The sequence below is a fragment of the Chroicocephalus ridibundus genome, chromosome 2 (genome assembly GCF_963924245.1).
Source record: "Chroicocephalus ridibundus chromosome 2, bChrRid1.1, whole genome shotgun sequence".
NCBI classification, from domain to species: domain Eukaryota; kingdom Metazoa; phylum Chordata; class Aves; order Charadriiformes; family Laridae; genus Chroicocephalus; species Chroicocephalus ridibundus.
In genome coordinates, this window is record NC_086285.1 from 54,159,045 (window position 1) to 54,173,754 (window position 14,710).

The 14,710-nt window shown below is 39.6% G+C and overlaps 1 protein-coding gene across 3 annotated transcripts in view; it reads right to left on the reverse strand.

Moving 5' to 3' along the window:
* The window catches only part of BBS9 (Bardet-Biedl syndrome 9), a 316,361-nt gene that overhangs the window by 272,532 nt on the left and 29,119 nt on the right, over nt 1-14,710 (reverse strand). For all 3 annotated transcript variants that reach the window (XM_063325516.1, XM_063325517.1, XM_063325515.1), the window contains exons 6-8: nt 6,606-6,780; nt 2,383-2,467; nt 15-198 (exon numbers count right to left, since the gene is read on the reverse strand). In XM_063325516.1, coding sequence (XP_063181586.1) covers nt 15-198; nt 2,383-2,467; nt 6,606-6,780 — 444 coding nt within the window. The remainder of the gene's footprint in view (nt 1-14; nt 199-2,382; nt 2,468-6,605; nt 6,781-14,710) is intronic.

Genomic DNA, 14,710 nt, shown 5'->3' on the forward strand with positions numbered 1-14,710 from the left:
TTCCTTTTACAAACCTGAACAATAAGGAATGAAGCAACTCGGACTGTAATCAAGCTTTTTCATGAATCGAATTTGCCCATTATCCTTAAGGCAAAAGAAGTTTCTTTCACCAAGCACAAAAACAGAAGAAACTGCCTGATTAAAGGAGACAACGCGTATATCCAGAGCTTGCTCTCCGATGTTTAAAACCCAATCCACCTTCAAAAGAAAAAACACGCTCTAGAAATCAGTTGACAGCTGCGTATTAAAGACAAAACTTATAGAGAAGGCTTAGAACTCAAGTTCCATGAGTACTATTAACATAGATAGAAAAGCAAAATCAAGGTCTTTTTTTGAATGAGAAAATATTAGTTATCCTCTTATTTTGAAGGCAGTTGGTGACAAGTAGCATTCCTCAGGGGTCAGTATCAGAACCAGCAATGTTTAACATTGGTGACATGGACAGTGGGACTGAGTGCACCCTCAGCAACTTTTCCAACACCACCAAGCTGTGTGGGGTGGTCGACACACTGGGGGGAAGGGATGCCATCCAGAAGGACCGTGACAGGCTTGAAAGGTGGGCCTGTACAAACCTCATGAAGTTCAACAAGGCCAAGTGTAAGGTCCTGCACGTGGCAATCCCCAGCACAAATACAGGCTGGGCAGAGAATGGCTTGAGAGCAGCCCTGAGGAAAAGGACTTGGGGGTGCTGGTCGATGAGAAGCTCAACATGAGCTGACAATGTGTGCCTGCAGCCCAGAAAGCCAACAGCATTCTGGGCTGCACCAAAAGAAGCGTGGCCAACAGGTCAAGACCCCACCTGGTGTACTGTGTCCAGCTCTGGGACCCCCAACATAAGGAGAACATGGACCTGTTGGAGCAAGTCCAGAGGAGGGCCATGCAGTTCACTTCAACATTTAAATTTTAAAATACACATCCCATTCAAAATGAAAACGCTCTATACTTAACTACTAAATCCAAGAACAGAGTATTACCATCATTTAAATCTGCCTCTGTATATGTCCGTAGGCAACAGCAAGGTTAGAGAGTAAAAGATGGTAACTTATTCTACCAATACATGTAAATGAAAAAATAGACAAACTTTTGGGTGTGCAAGCCAATATTGACGAGTGCAGTCACTAATGTACACCCTTCATTCTGAAGAACATGTATATGACAGTTTGTCTACTTTTCCAACTACGTACATTGATATAATAAGCAACTACTTCCATCCCACCTTGCCTATATCCTTACATCTTTACACAATAGTACTGCTTTTTGATACATTTCATTGGTTTGTTATTTCAGCTCCTCTGAGGAATTTAAACTAATTCACACCTGCAAAAATTGTTTTTGATTGCTGCCAAGCTGGTTAAGCAGAAATTCAGAATTTCTGAAGTCAAAAAATATCAAAGTTCAAATCTCAGCACTTTCTATATGAACAGCATTAACCATTTTGCTTAAAGAACACAGAATGTGTTAGTAAACACACTGGCATATCTGATATATGAAACTGGAAGTGCTATCTTAAAAGTCAAAGGGGAAAAAAAAAAGCCAGTCTTATTACATTTGTCTCCATGTACGCTTCTCATTTTAGGTTTAAAAAAAATGTATTTAATTTGCAGCATATCTGATGAAGCTTCCAATTTTTTTTATTTAAAAACCTATGTCTTCTCCTAATTCAACACATAGGATTCTGACTGACTTACAGTTTGAAAAAATTCTACAGTTAGACACTGGAAGGAAGATGCTCTCCCAATATTTTACTGTCATACCTGAAAGACGCTGAACCTAGCACTTTATGCAGCATATTTAGCAGACATTCTACTGCAGGACTCATAATGAAATTCCCCTCCTCTTAATAGGAGGCAGCTCACATATTAATCAACTTAGGCACAGGGACCTCCTGAAGACCATCAAATCCACAGGTTTTTGACAAAGAGAGTCCAGGATGCTGACTATTTATGGAGACATTTTTTCACTGCCGAGTTCTCTCTAAGTACAAAGGATTCCCCAAGTAGAATGTTATTTTTTTTAAGTCCAATACAAAGACACAAAGACTTAAAAATATGAGCAATATTTCAGGTGTACCTATTTATCTATTTTACTACAGTTTAGGTTCTGTATTGCAAAGACTGCCTTTGAAATAATTATTTCCAGTACAGAGTTCTCTCTTTTTTTTTTCCTCTCCTTAGAACAACAGTGAGTTTTAAGGCCCAACCTTAAACAACTGAGGCCCCAAGAAACCTTAACAGAAATCTACTGAAGTCTTTCCATTGCCTTTAATGGTAATTGGATCAGATCCTTTGTCAGCAGACAATGTTTCCATTCGTCACTTAGCATTGGTCTATTTAACATGTATGCAGTGTACCATACAGGTTATGTAAAATAAACAGGTTTTACCGCAACTCTTTTTCCAGAACTAAGTTTTTGCTGTTCTGTTTCTTGTCTTTCATCAGCATCTGTTGCAAATGCCAGCATTTGGTATCTGTTATAGGAAGATTAAAAAAAAAAAAAAATACATCTTTGTAGTTAATACTCTTACATTAAGTAAAAAATAAAATATAATTATTAAATTATCAGTATACATACACAGTCTAAAAGGATTGTTAGAAAGCCTACTGCAATACATATATCATCAGCAAAGATGTTAAAATAAATATCACTGTAGGATAACAGCTAAGCGTAAAGGCAGAAATTAAAACAAACATTTCTATTCAGATTTTTTCTGGTGTTAAAATAAATTCAAAAGCTAAATATACGAGAGGATAGAAATCTAGACCACAAAGACAGAAGTAAGAAACCAACATATTTTCAAATTTTGAAATTAGGATCCTAATAAAAAATACATTTTTTTGCTCTTATTAAGCTTTAAAAAAAGCCTCCTAAACTACCCTGAAATAAAAGCTGATATATCATTCTTAAGCACATGCATTAGGTAAACTAAGTGGTTCCAAACGAAGAGATAACAGTAAAGCAGCATCAGCAGGTGACACATCTAGCAAAAGTTGTGAGGTTTGTGGATCTAGGTTATTTTTTATTATTTTGTAGCTGCCACCCAACCATACCAAGAAAAACTGGCAATGAAGACATTAGAACAAAAGATGTCAACTGCCATAAAAGCTCCACACATCTATCTGTCCTCATTTACGCCTATGTAATCCTCACTGTTCAGTGTGTCCTCTCACTGACTTTTCTGTAACTATTTCTTTCCTGAATTTATGCTGGTGTGCTAACTTACTGAACTAGCCTATTTCCAACGTATGCACACTAGGTAATCCACAAGATACTGAAGTTTCCTACAAAAGTGAAATAAACTAACAAACAAAACAACAAAAAAACCACCACCAAAAAAATCCCCACCCAAAACGCCTAACTTATCCAAAAGATAGCATTCAATTCTAGAAGTCATGGAGTGCCATCAGCTCCTAAACTCAAACCAACACAATTCTGTATGTTCCAATTCAAGTCTAACACATACAAGTACATATTTTTGTATGTCAAAGTTACAGATTTTAAATGACAACACCAGCAGCCCTCACATTTCAGATGCATGTATTGTGGTGCTTGCTACTGATGGATTTTAGTTTCTAAAATTATTTTACTTGCACAAGTAAACTACGTACTTGGAGTAAGAAATTTAATTGCTTAAGGTGAATGCTATGGCCTAGTTAAAAACACTAAATAAGCTGCTTTTAGTACAATTATTATGTCTGTAAGTGCCCTCTATATGAACAAATTCGCTTCCCTCTTGCAGTTTAACACCTATGAGAAACTGCAAGTTCGGACCTAATAAAACTTTCTCTTTTCACCGTATTTTATTGATAGTCTTGGCTAGCACATTAACATTATATTAGCTGATCAGGGACTAATACATAGCTTTCATACCGAACACCCACTGAACAGCAATATGTATTGACATTTAAGTACCAACTACCTGCATACAAGTCTTTCATCACAAAAAACTCCAGCTACAGATGACCAACACAAACTTTCAATTCAGCTATCACATCAAGTATACAATCGTTTAAATTAAATACATTTTGCTTTTAGATCTTGAAAGAATTCAGAATCAACACAAGAAATATTGCTTTCAAATTAAGGCATTGGTCTGTATGAGCTGTAGGAAGACAGATAATCTGAAATTTGGCAACTTTTTCTGCTAAAAACACTAGACAGTACTGCCATATTTTTCATTTACTGTAATAAAAAAAGCATGTTTAATACAACTATAAAAGTAACCTCTTCTGTCCTTTCCTTCACTTTAGAAGGACTACTTAACTCTAATGTCCTAACAGTTCAGAAACACACTAGAAATTAGCACCAGTGTCTTAACACTTGCTATTAAAGACCAATAACCAGAATCCAAGTGAGAATTCCTTTAAAAGTCCACCTTCCTACAATACAGACAGCACACTTGTGAATCAGTGACAGACTGAGGAAAAATTATAGCCACATTTGTTGTAAAAGTCAAGAATCTAAACATAATGAAAATGTATGAGATTTTTTCTTTAAAATTAGTATTTCTTTATTCCTTACCAATATTAATAAATTCTATTCCAATTTATTTAAGAAAAATACAAATTTTTCTATTGATTACTTTCACTTGCAACACATATATCTTCTTCTGAAATAAGAAAAAAATACACAATGTCTATAAGCTGCTCACGCAACATCCAGAATTTAAAAACCATCTGATCAAGCTTAAGTAGCATAATAAAAAGAGTGCTGCTTGAAAATTCAGGTGATAGAGCACAGTAATGTGACAAAGCATTGTGTTAGATTACCATTCCCCAGATTAGATTCCAAAGGCATAACCTGTAAAAAGTAGCATTCTTACTTTCTTTAATATGATCGCCACTCAAAAAATCCTTAAAGTATTTGTCAGCCTAATACTCCAGCTTGATGACATTCCTCTGAATGGTGGCCCTACACTCTTTATATTAGCCCCTTCCTAATCAGCTTCCTATTAGCCTAATTTGGCATCATCCTTGAATTTCAGGACATACATACATTCTGTCTTATTGCCCAGGATGAAGACATTTTCTATTTCTCCTTAGTAGTCCATTTTAACTTTCATCTCACACATCTCCTTTTCTCCATTTGAACTCAGTCAGAAGCTACTGTCCAGTCAAGCTGCCTTCTGCCACTACTTATTTTCTTGAACATTGAAGCTCTCGGTTTTTGAGAGGGTTATCCATGAAGATTCATCAGCTCTCATGAGCCCTTTTTGGCCTTCAGGGCAGCCTCTCACAGGATCCTGCCTACCAGTTCCTTGAACAAGCCCAAGTCTGTTCTCTTGAAATCTACAGTCCACTGCTTATCTTTCTCACTTCTCTCAGGATCTTAATCTAGAACATCTCATGGTCACTGCAGCCAATGTCTGCAACACTCAATGGCGGATGCTGACTTACTTCTTCAAACATTTTTTTTCTTCTGAGTTGTGGCTTCAGTAAAGCATCTTCCCTAGCCAGGCTGCCTAGTGCCTTCATCAAAAAAGTTTTCCCTAATGCACCTCAGAAACCTTCCATATTGCTGAAGTCCATTATGTTGCCCTCCCAGCAGTCATTAGTCCTCCATGAGAACAAGGGCCTGCAATTGGGAAACTTTCTGTTTAAAAAAGGCTTCATAGCAGACATCCACCACAACATCCCCTTCCCCAAGCATCCATCTGATTCTAAACAGATAGATGCTTGATAAACTCTCAACGTGGTGGTTCTGTAAGAGAGCACCATGTATTCAAGCTGCTTCTCCATGGTGAACACACATCCCCATTGTCTGTCTTTCCTTCCCCAAAAGACTGGAGTCCTCCATTTTAGCACCTTAGTCATGCAAGCTACCCTGTCACATCTCTAACTGCACACACAACTTCTACTACTTCCTCTTTGTTGCCAAGGCTGTAGGTGCTTGCAAATACACACTTAATATGGGCCCTCACTCACCCCACTTCCTCTAAGGTAGGATGAGAGCATCCCCCTTTGTGCATGCCACCCTTATACCCTATACCATCACTTACATGCTGGATTTAGCACCTATCCCTCAGTCTAGCAGCCAAGGGGGTTAACAAGCCTCCTCTGCTGCTTTTTCGGGTGGATTCCATATCTCCCCACCAGACCTCATTCCTTTGAGAGGATCCTTTGATAACACAAGCCAAAGCCCCATCTCAAATCTTTTCTGAAAAGTGAACAGATTCATCAGACTAACACCTATTTGCATCAAAATAAAAATCCCGTTGAAACAACTGAAAATAATATCTTGTTCAAGCAGTATAGTGCAGACAACACTGAAAGCACAGATTAGACTGAACTGAAGCAGGGAAAAACCTGGCACTTGCAGGACAACATGGTGTGCCTTGATAAGCTAGTAAACTTAACACACTTACACACATAAAACAGGACTATAAAATCTTCAGGAAACACAGTACGCTTTCTTCTATGACTATACAGAGACAGTAATCACTCAACATAAAAAAATTTATTATTCTTCTTTCCTGCAACTACCTATCACCTGCTTTAGGATACAACATTAGTAAAGGGAATAAAAATTAGGCATGATTACTTCTAATTTGTTTACTTACTAAATGATAGCACCAAAATATGCTTTAATTACTGAACATGAACACATACTTGTAACTCTCAACTTGTCGACAAGAAGACACTGTAATGAAAGAATCCGTCCGAGAGCTGTAAGTCAAGGGACCAGGCAGAAGAAAACCAGGCAAAAAACGGCCAAAAGCATAGCTTTCCTGTTCAAATAACATAAGCATCCCATCCATGGACTGTATGCATATCAAATCTCGACCTAAGGAAAGCAAAAGAAAGAAATACAACAGAAACAAAGCAATGTTATTTATATAGTTTTAATCCTAAAATTGTTAGTAAATTAAAACAGTAATCATAATTAATCCTAACAAAAATAAGATTCATTTTAATTTACATGACTGTCTACTATGAGAAAGAACACTAAATATTCCAACCTCAATAAAAAGTTTACTTAGCAAAATAAACTAGATTTTGGGGGAATAACACTCAATATATTAAGAGCAAAAAAGAGTTACATATTTTATTTCAACCCAAAATTTCTAAAGATATAACTATTACAGTTTCAGTACTCCCAAAACCCCAAATTATTCTGGTTCTTAAATGCCTCTACACCTTACAAGCAGTCATAACAACTGTGATTTAAAAATAACCTACTCTACTCTTTCAAGTCTACTTAACCTAACAGAAAGTCCTACAAATATGTACAGTTGTGAAAATAATACAACGGTAATGTTTTCCACACTTTGTATTCACATTTTCTGTCTTCAAGGAATGAAGAAACAGAACAGGTCCACTCAGTGTTACCAACAAGACTAAAAAAAAAATCAAATAAAATTCAGCTTGGAGTGATTTACTTCAAGCCCCGTCCATCATTCAGCAGCCTCAAGACGTGACTTTTCGTGCCTCAAGTACACAGATCTAAATTCAAAGTCTCACTTTGAAAACTTCTGAGATTAGAAACCGATTACACAGTTTGCATTTCATATGCAAGAGTAACAATTCAAACAAACAATATTTTGCATGCATTCAAAGAGCGCTATACCAGTAAGACCAATACCTTTTGAAGTTGATAGAGGCATCTCTCCTGAATTAAGAGATAAGCCCCTATTCTTGCAAACACAACATGAAATACTTGCAATTCAAAATGTCTATTCATATCCATTAAAATACCCCGTTGTGCCTCAGGAATTATTCTACATGCATTCTACAAACAAATTGTCTGTTCACTAAGCTCCATCCTTAGTCCTTTAAGAACTGTTTTCTAAGATAGGAAGGTGAAGCAAAACTAAAATAGACTAAAACTTCATTCTTACACTTAAAGGTAACAAAAGTCAAAGAAACATTCACTATCTGAAAAAGCAACAAATATATAGTATTGTTTATCTCCACTGTGATTCTTCAGAGAAACTTAATTACTTAAAAATAAATAGTAGTGGAACAAGTCAGTAGTACATCACATTACTTGTCCTCATGATTAAAACATATAATAAAAATTTAGCTTAGGGTAGTAACAGAAAAAAAAAAAACACAAAAGGAAGGTAAAGCAGCTGGGTCCTTTTCACTTGCCCTCCCTCATCCCTTTTTCAGCTTTTACCATTTTCCAAAAATCAACTTCTCCCATCATTCTTTCCAGATTCTGCACATAATTCACTACGTGTTCTATAAACCTTGTTGCAAATATCAACCATTAGATAGGAAGGACATTTGGAAGTGTAATTCATGCTGTTCATTTAGTAGAGGCAAAGTTGAATCTCTTAGCCACTAGTGGAAAAAGTTAAAATATTTCAATCCTTCACACCAGTGATTAAATAGATAGAACTGCAAAACAATTTCAGGAGTGGAATTTCAGGAACACTGATGGCAATTTTCAAGCACTTGATCACGACAGCTGTTTCTTCCCTTAAGTTCTACATAGACCTTTTCTGAAAACCTTAAAGGTCATTCTTATTTAATGGAGTATTGTTGGTTTTGTCTGTTTGAAAACTCCTAAAGTGCATACATTTTGAGAGTAATATTAATTGACAATATCAAACATTAAAACTTTGCTTTAGCAAATTACAAATTCATAAACTAAAACATAGAAAAGAATTTTATTCAGCATCAGAAAAATCCCTTATTCATTATTAAACATGAGAGTAGTACCCCATTAATCAAAAATCCTTGGTGGCTTCGAAAAGAAACTGAGCTGAGAAACGATGAAAACTGATCTTCCTAAGCTGAAAAATGTCAGAATCTGTACTAATAAACTAACATGTTACACAAAAGCAATTAAACACGGAAACCATTAAAGTACTGTTCAAAAGTAGTCTGAGATTTTGCCTGATACTGAAGTCAAAGCAATATCTCTGAGTTTTTTTTCTACTACTGCAAGTGAGAAAATTTAAATATATCATCTTTATAGCAGATCATTAAACCAGTGACCACTTGTCACTAGCAACTTCAATTTGATGATTTAAGTCTCAGAAGTTTAATCTATAACATCCTGAAGTTTGTACCACTACACTGGAAACTTGAAACATTTTAAATGTTTCCTCTTCTATGTGCAGATTTGTAGGAATGTGTCTGAGAGAAAATGGTCACGTGAGCCAGCCTCCCTACTATGAGAGATTAGATTAAGAGCAAAACAGGTGGTAGAAGATGGAATTAGTACATGGGAAAAATGAGAACTGAGAAGGTAGAAAACATGTTGTGCTAATGACTAAGCAATTTACTATGTGAATTCTTGTAACCAATCTGATCTGTGAATGAACTGCATGGACAGTGTGTGGACAGTGTAACGAGCTCATCAGAAATAAGCAAGTGGCATGTACAGCTACAACACAGGGTATAAAAGATGATGATCTGTGCTTAATAAACGGCTTCTGTTGATTCACATTGGATCGTCTGGAGTCCAGTTATTTCTCCTCAGATGGTGACCCCGACATGACACCGATCGGCGCTTGGCTTGAGCAACGGAATGCGAGGGGCGTAAGACCCAGAAGGAGATCCACCGGCTGGAGGATGGCTCAGCTGGCCTGAGACCGGGCGGATTGGGCGGCAATCCGGAATAGAGGAAACAGACGACGTGGCCATGGACACCCAGAGAGAGGTGAGCAGCCGGGGCAGGAGATGGGGCAACAAGTAATAAAAGAAGAAGGGGCTGTATTAAGACTTCTCCTGCATATCCTCTCTAAGAGAGGGGTGAAATACGATGAGCGTATGCCCGAAGGTTGTTAACCTGGTGCAGAGAGAACGGATTCGCACCAGACCCCCAGACAGCTTTTAAATCAGAAATATGGGAGGCTGTTGCGAAAAAACTGTGGGAAGTGATAAGTAAAGGAGACAAAGAGGCATCACCGTTAGCGACGACATGGTGGTTGGTGTTATCGACCTTACAAGATATGAAGGCGGAGCAAGCCACGGCAGCCGGGGCTTTTGCAGCATTACAACCCACGGGAGGGGGATCGAACAGGCCAGGTCCGCAGGTCTGGGACAATCCCCTGCTGATCCCCTCTGCTCCACCTGGGGCCGATGGAGGAGGCAGAATGTCAGCAGAGAAGGACAGAGCCGGAGCTGTTTGCTCCTGCCATTGCCTGCCTCGCCCCCTCCCCTCCCCAGTCGTCTCCCTGAGATAGAAGTGCTGGTTTTATAGTCTGCTGTGTAAGTGTGTGTGGGCGCCAGCTTATACCTGCTGATCAGCATCTGTGCTACTGTTTGCTTTTGTTGTGTGCAGTGTCGTTAGGTGACTCCACTTGAGCAGGTGTTCTGCCCGGTGTGGTGCTGTTCTCGTATGCATCTAGGGCTGACACTCCGTCAAGTGAAGAAGTCTGTATATACACAATGTTTAGATGTAAGGCGAGCGCGCCCCAGGCAGATAAATCAGGATGGGCTGTAGAACCGATGGAAGTCCTGAAATACTGGGGGAGTTTTCACGAGCCGACACATTTACACTCTCGGGAACGGCTCGCCCGTGCAGGGCGTATCGCTGGTTGTTGTTTGTCTATAAGATCATGGTTGATTGGGAAAAGGAGTTGAGCCAAAATCTATAGGATGCTCTGTATGAAAATGAGAAACTTAAGGAAAAATGAGAAACTGAGCTCTTGTTGCAAAGGCAGACTTTTATATCAGTCGTAAGTGACGGGAAAAAAAAAAAAAGAAAAAAAAGAGAAAGAAAAAAAGAAAAATGAAAAAGAGAAAAAAGAGAAAAAAAAGAAAAAAAAAGAAAAAAAACCCAAACAGGAACAATTAGATGGGAAATGTGCCACGTTAGCACAAAAGTATGCCATACGCATTACGAGAAAGCATCAGAAAAAGAGAAATAGGACACCTGATTCAAAGCAGTACCATAGAGATATGTTTTTGGTTTTTTCCTATATGTGTATATGTTATTGCATGCCTTAGTAGATTGCTCTGTGTTATACCCTGCGAGACTAAAATGAACCCCAGCAGAAGCGGTCTCTTGAGCAAGGGGGTGGAATATGGGAAAGCAACGGAAGATCGGCGAGGAGGATTGTAAATACACTCAAGGGACTCGCACCTGGGTGCTGGAAAACACATATATCACACCAATTGTTATTCAGTCTTGGGTGCTGGCAAGAAAAACATTTGAATGACATAAGCCTGTAATGGACTCACAGAAACCTCATCTAGCTGCATGAGAATCTTGGCCCGTTGTGGAAGAAGATCAAAGCACAGTACCAGCAAGAACAGGGAGTCCGCATGCGCTCTTGCTAACAAGGACTCTTTTGCTGCCAAGGATTCGTGATAACAAGGACTCTCTTGCTGCCAAGGCTAAGTTTAACAATGCTACTAGTACCGCTATTTCTGAGTTATTGCTAGATGTAGATAGTATTCGATATGTGATGCTGCAAAACAGAACTGCTACTGATTTTTTGCTTTCAGCTCACAGACATGGTTGTCAAGATTTTAAAGGACTGTATTGTATGAATCTAAGTGACCACTCCAAATCCATCCATGCCCAGTTGCAGGAACTGCACCGACCGAACCAGCAACTTGTGGAGACCACTTTTGAAAATCTTTTTGCTGGATGGACTTGGGGGTGGGCTTGGTTGAAGCAAATTATACTCATTGCCTATGTGGAAGGAATTTGTCTGTTATGTTTAGTATGCTGTTTGCTGTGTTTAATAAGCATTATACGATCAGCTGTAAATGCCGCTTTGCATCGTACCCTTGTACGAGTTGTAGAATATGTTGCTCTAAAAACTATGTGTGTATCCATGAGAACTTGACCTTCACAGAAGAAGATAACAAGAAGGGATTACAACAGTGTAGTCACGTATCAGACAGCCGCTGTTAGCAAAGCTGGATCATGAGTTTGGTGAGACTCGCTGCATACGCTGGCCACGCGTGCAGCAACTCTAGCCTGTACTTTTCTACTCAATCCAGCGCAGGAGAGTCTGGTGGGACTTGCTGCGTGCACTGGCCATGCATGCAGCGACTCTAGCCTGTACTTCTCCACTCAATGCAGTGCAGGATATAGGGGGGCTGTCTCTGGTCAGAGAGGGGGAGAGAGACATGAGCGCACTTTGAAGATACAGGGGATGCCCTGAAGCACTGTGTCTGCCCCCGCCCCCCCATAAGTTCTATGTTCATTAACCCCAGCAGCTCCGAAAGCATTACAGCATGTTGCAGATAAGATATAGTCTACTACTGCTGCAAGACACATTGAACACCTTCCTACAAGAATTTCAACTTTATGCCCTGTTAGGACAGTGGGATGATGCACTCACAAAGAGCCTGACTGCATTAGAGTGGGTATTTTTCCCACATACCTTTGAAAAACCAGTAACTATGATGACTGAAATGTTACCAAGATTGTTTTTCCAGGGTCGTTTGTGCTGTCACCAGCTTTCTGGAATGGATCCAAGTCACATACGTGTCCCCATCAAAAAGGATGACCTTGACCCTTGGTTATCACAAAGTCTTAACCTCCTTAGTATATTATATTGGGCAAATAAATTACTCTTTCCCCTAGCACAGACTATTACAGTCACTTTCACAAATTCCTTTACAGCCGCGCATCCTGCTAGCACCAAAGCCTCTTCATGGCACCTGTACAGTGTTTGTAGATGGTTCAGGGACACAGTAAAGGCTTTTGACTTATTTCAGCAGGAACTGTTAAATGTAGGCCGAATCTCAATATGTTACTGGTATTGTTCAAAGAGTTGAAGGAGCATTTGTAAAACAAGTAGAGAACCAATTGTTATTCAGTCTCTTACTGCAATTAATATTACTTTTATGAAAAAGACAGTTTCGTTATTTTATTGTCCACATATGCTCTCATAGCTGTTTACTTGGTCCTTTAACTGAGGGAAACACAGTTGCGGATTATCACACTGTTGGTAACAACTCCGAACATTATGCAGCAAGCTGAAATGTCACATGATTTTTTTTTCATCAAAATGCGAAGGCATTGAGGAAGCTTTTCTTTAACACAACAACAAGCACGTGATATTGTGTGAACTTGTGCTGACTGTCAACCATTTATACCTAACTTCAACCCAGGCGTCAGTCCCCGAGGGCATGGACCTTTGGAGTTCTGGCAGACTGATGTAACCCATGTGTCAGAATTTGGAAAACTGAAATTTATACACCTGAGTGTAGACTGTTATTCAACTGCAATTTGGGCAACTGCGCAGACTGGTGAATCTAGTAAACATGTACGAAAGCATCTGCGATGCGCGTTTGCAGCCTTAGGTGTACCGCGTGTGATAAAGACTGATAATGGCCCAGGGTATGTAGCCCATTCAACAGAGGTATGTCTACAGCTGTGTGGCATTACACATGTGACTGGCACACCACATTCTCCAACGGGTCAAGCCATAGTGGAACGCATGAACCAGTCTTTAAAAAATTTGCTTCAAAAACAGAAAGGGGGAGAGCAAGGGCTGAGTCCTGTAGATTGACTGAACAAAGCCGTTTACGTCCTGAACTTCCTACGCCTTCCTCAACACTGCCTTGTACCTCCGATCGTGCGGCACGGCGGAGGCCTGCAGAGAGACCTGGAAGATTTTAGACAGGAAAATGGCATGGTAGCAGTTAAAAACAGTGTGACAGGGAAGTGGGAAGGACCGTGTAGACTATTAACCTGGGGTCGAGGATATGCCTGTGTCGTTACAGATGCCGGAACCAGATGGGTACCAGCCAAGTGGATAAAGCCCTGGTTTGAGCAGACGGATTCAAATGAGTTACCCCACAATACCAACAACGACAATGAGGGCTGAAGAAGTGCAGTGCCCTAGGTGTGGAACTGTGACCCATAGATCCTTGTGCCTTGTGAGGATTGTTGAGGCTCGTGGTGGTTTGAAAGACCACGTGCTGCAGCCCAGTGTGCTGTGTGTTTTAAATCCGGTGTGCTGTGTATTTTAATAAGGAATTAGGTAAAGTGACGGGGTATGCTGTGTGTTTTTAATCCGGTGTGCTGTGTATTTTAATTCTGGTGTGCTGTGTGTTTTAATAAGGAGTTAAGTAAGGTGACAGGGTGTGCTGTGTGTTTTAATAAAGAACTAAGTAAGGTGATGGGTTTAATTCGTTCAGCTATTGCAATAGAGTACAGAGTCAGGTTCACCTCAACACGAGCTGGCTGAGCGACAGGAGATTAAGGAAGTCTACCATTCACAAGGATCGGTCAGGGTGTGGCATACAGTGCTGTTACACGGTGCTACTGCCAGAGGTTTGGTCGGTTCCGAAGGACTAGTGGGAACAGGCAGTAGTACGTCACTGTAGCAACAGGTTCGGTCATCTACAGCACAGAAAGAAGGGCAAGGGTACTGATATTTGAAGATGCCACTGGGAATTAGTGTCGGGCTTATCCTTGTGATTGGAAGTTGTAGCTGAGCACAAAATTGAGAACCCTTGCTATTTCGGCTTCTTTTAATACAGCAGGATTCAATTCAGTTTACCCAACATTTAACATGACCCTAGTGAACTTTTGTGGAGACACCACAGGGGTGATGATTGATTTCTGCTGTTGGCTCAGGGTCATGGATGTGAAGATTTTGAAGGTATGTGTTGTATGAACCTTTCTGACCACTTATCATCCATTCATAAGCAGTTATGGGAGCTGAAGGATAACATGTCCAAATTCAAAGTGGTTAAAAACGGTTTCGATGACTGGTTAAGCTCATGGGGTATAACGGGATGGTTATCAGACTTACTAAAACAAGGGCTCATGCTATTGTTGGTTATAT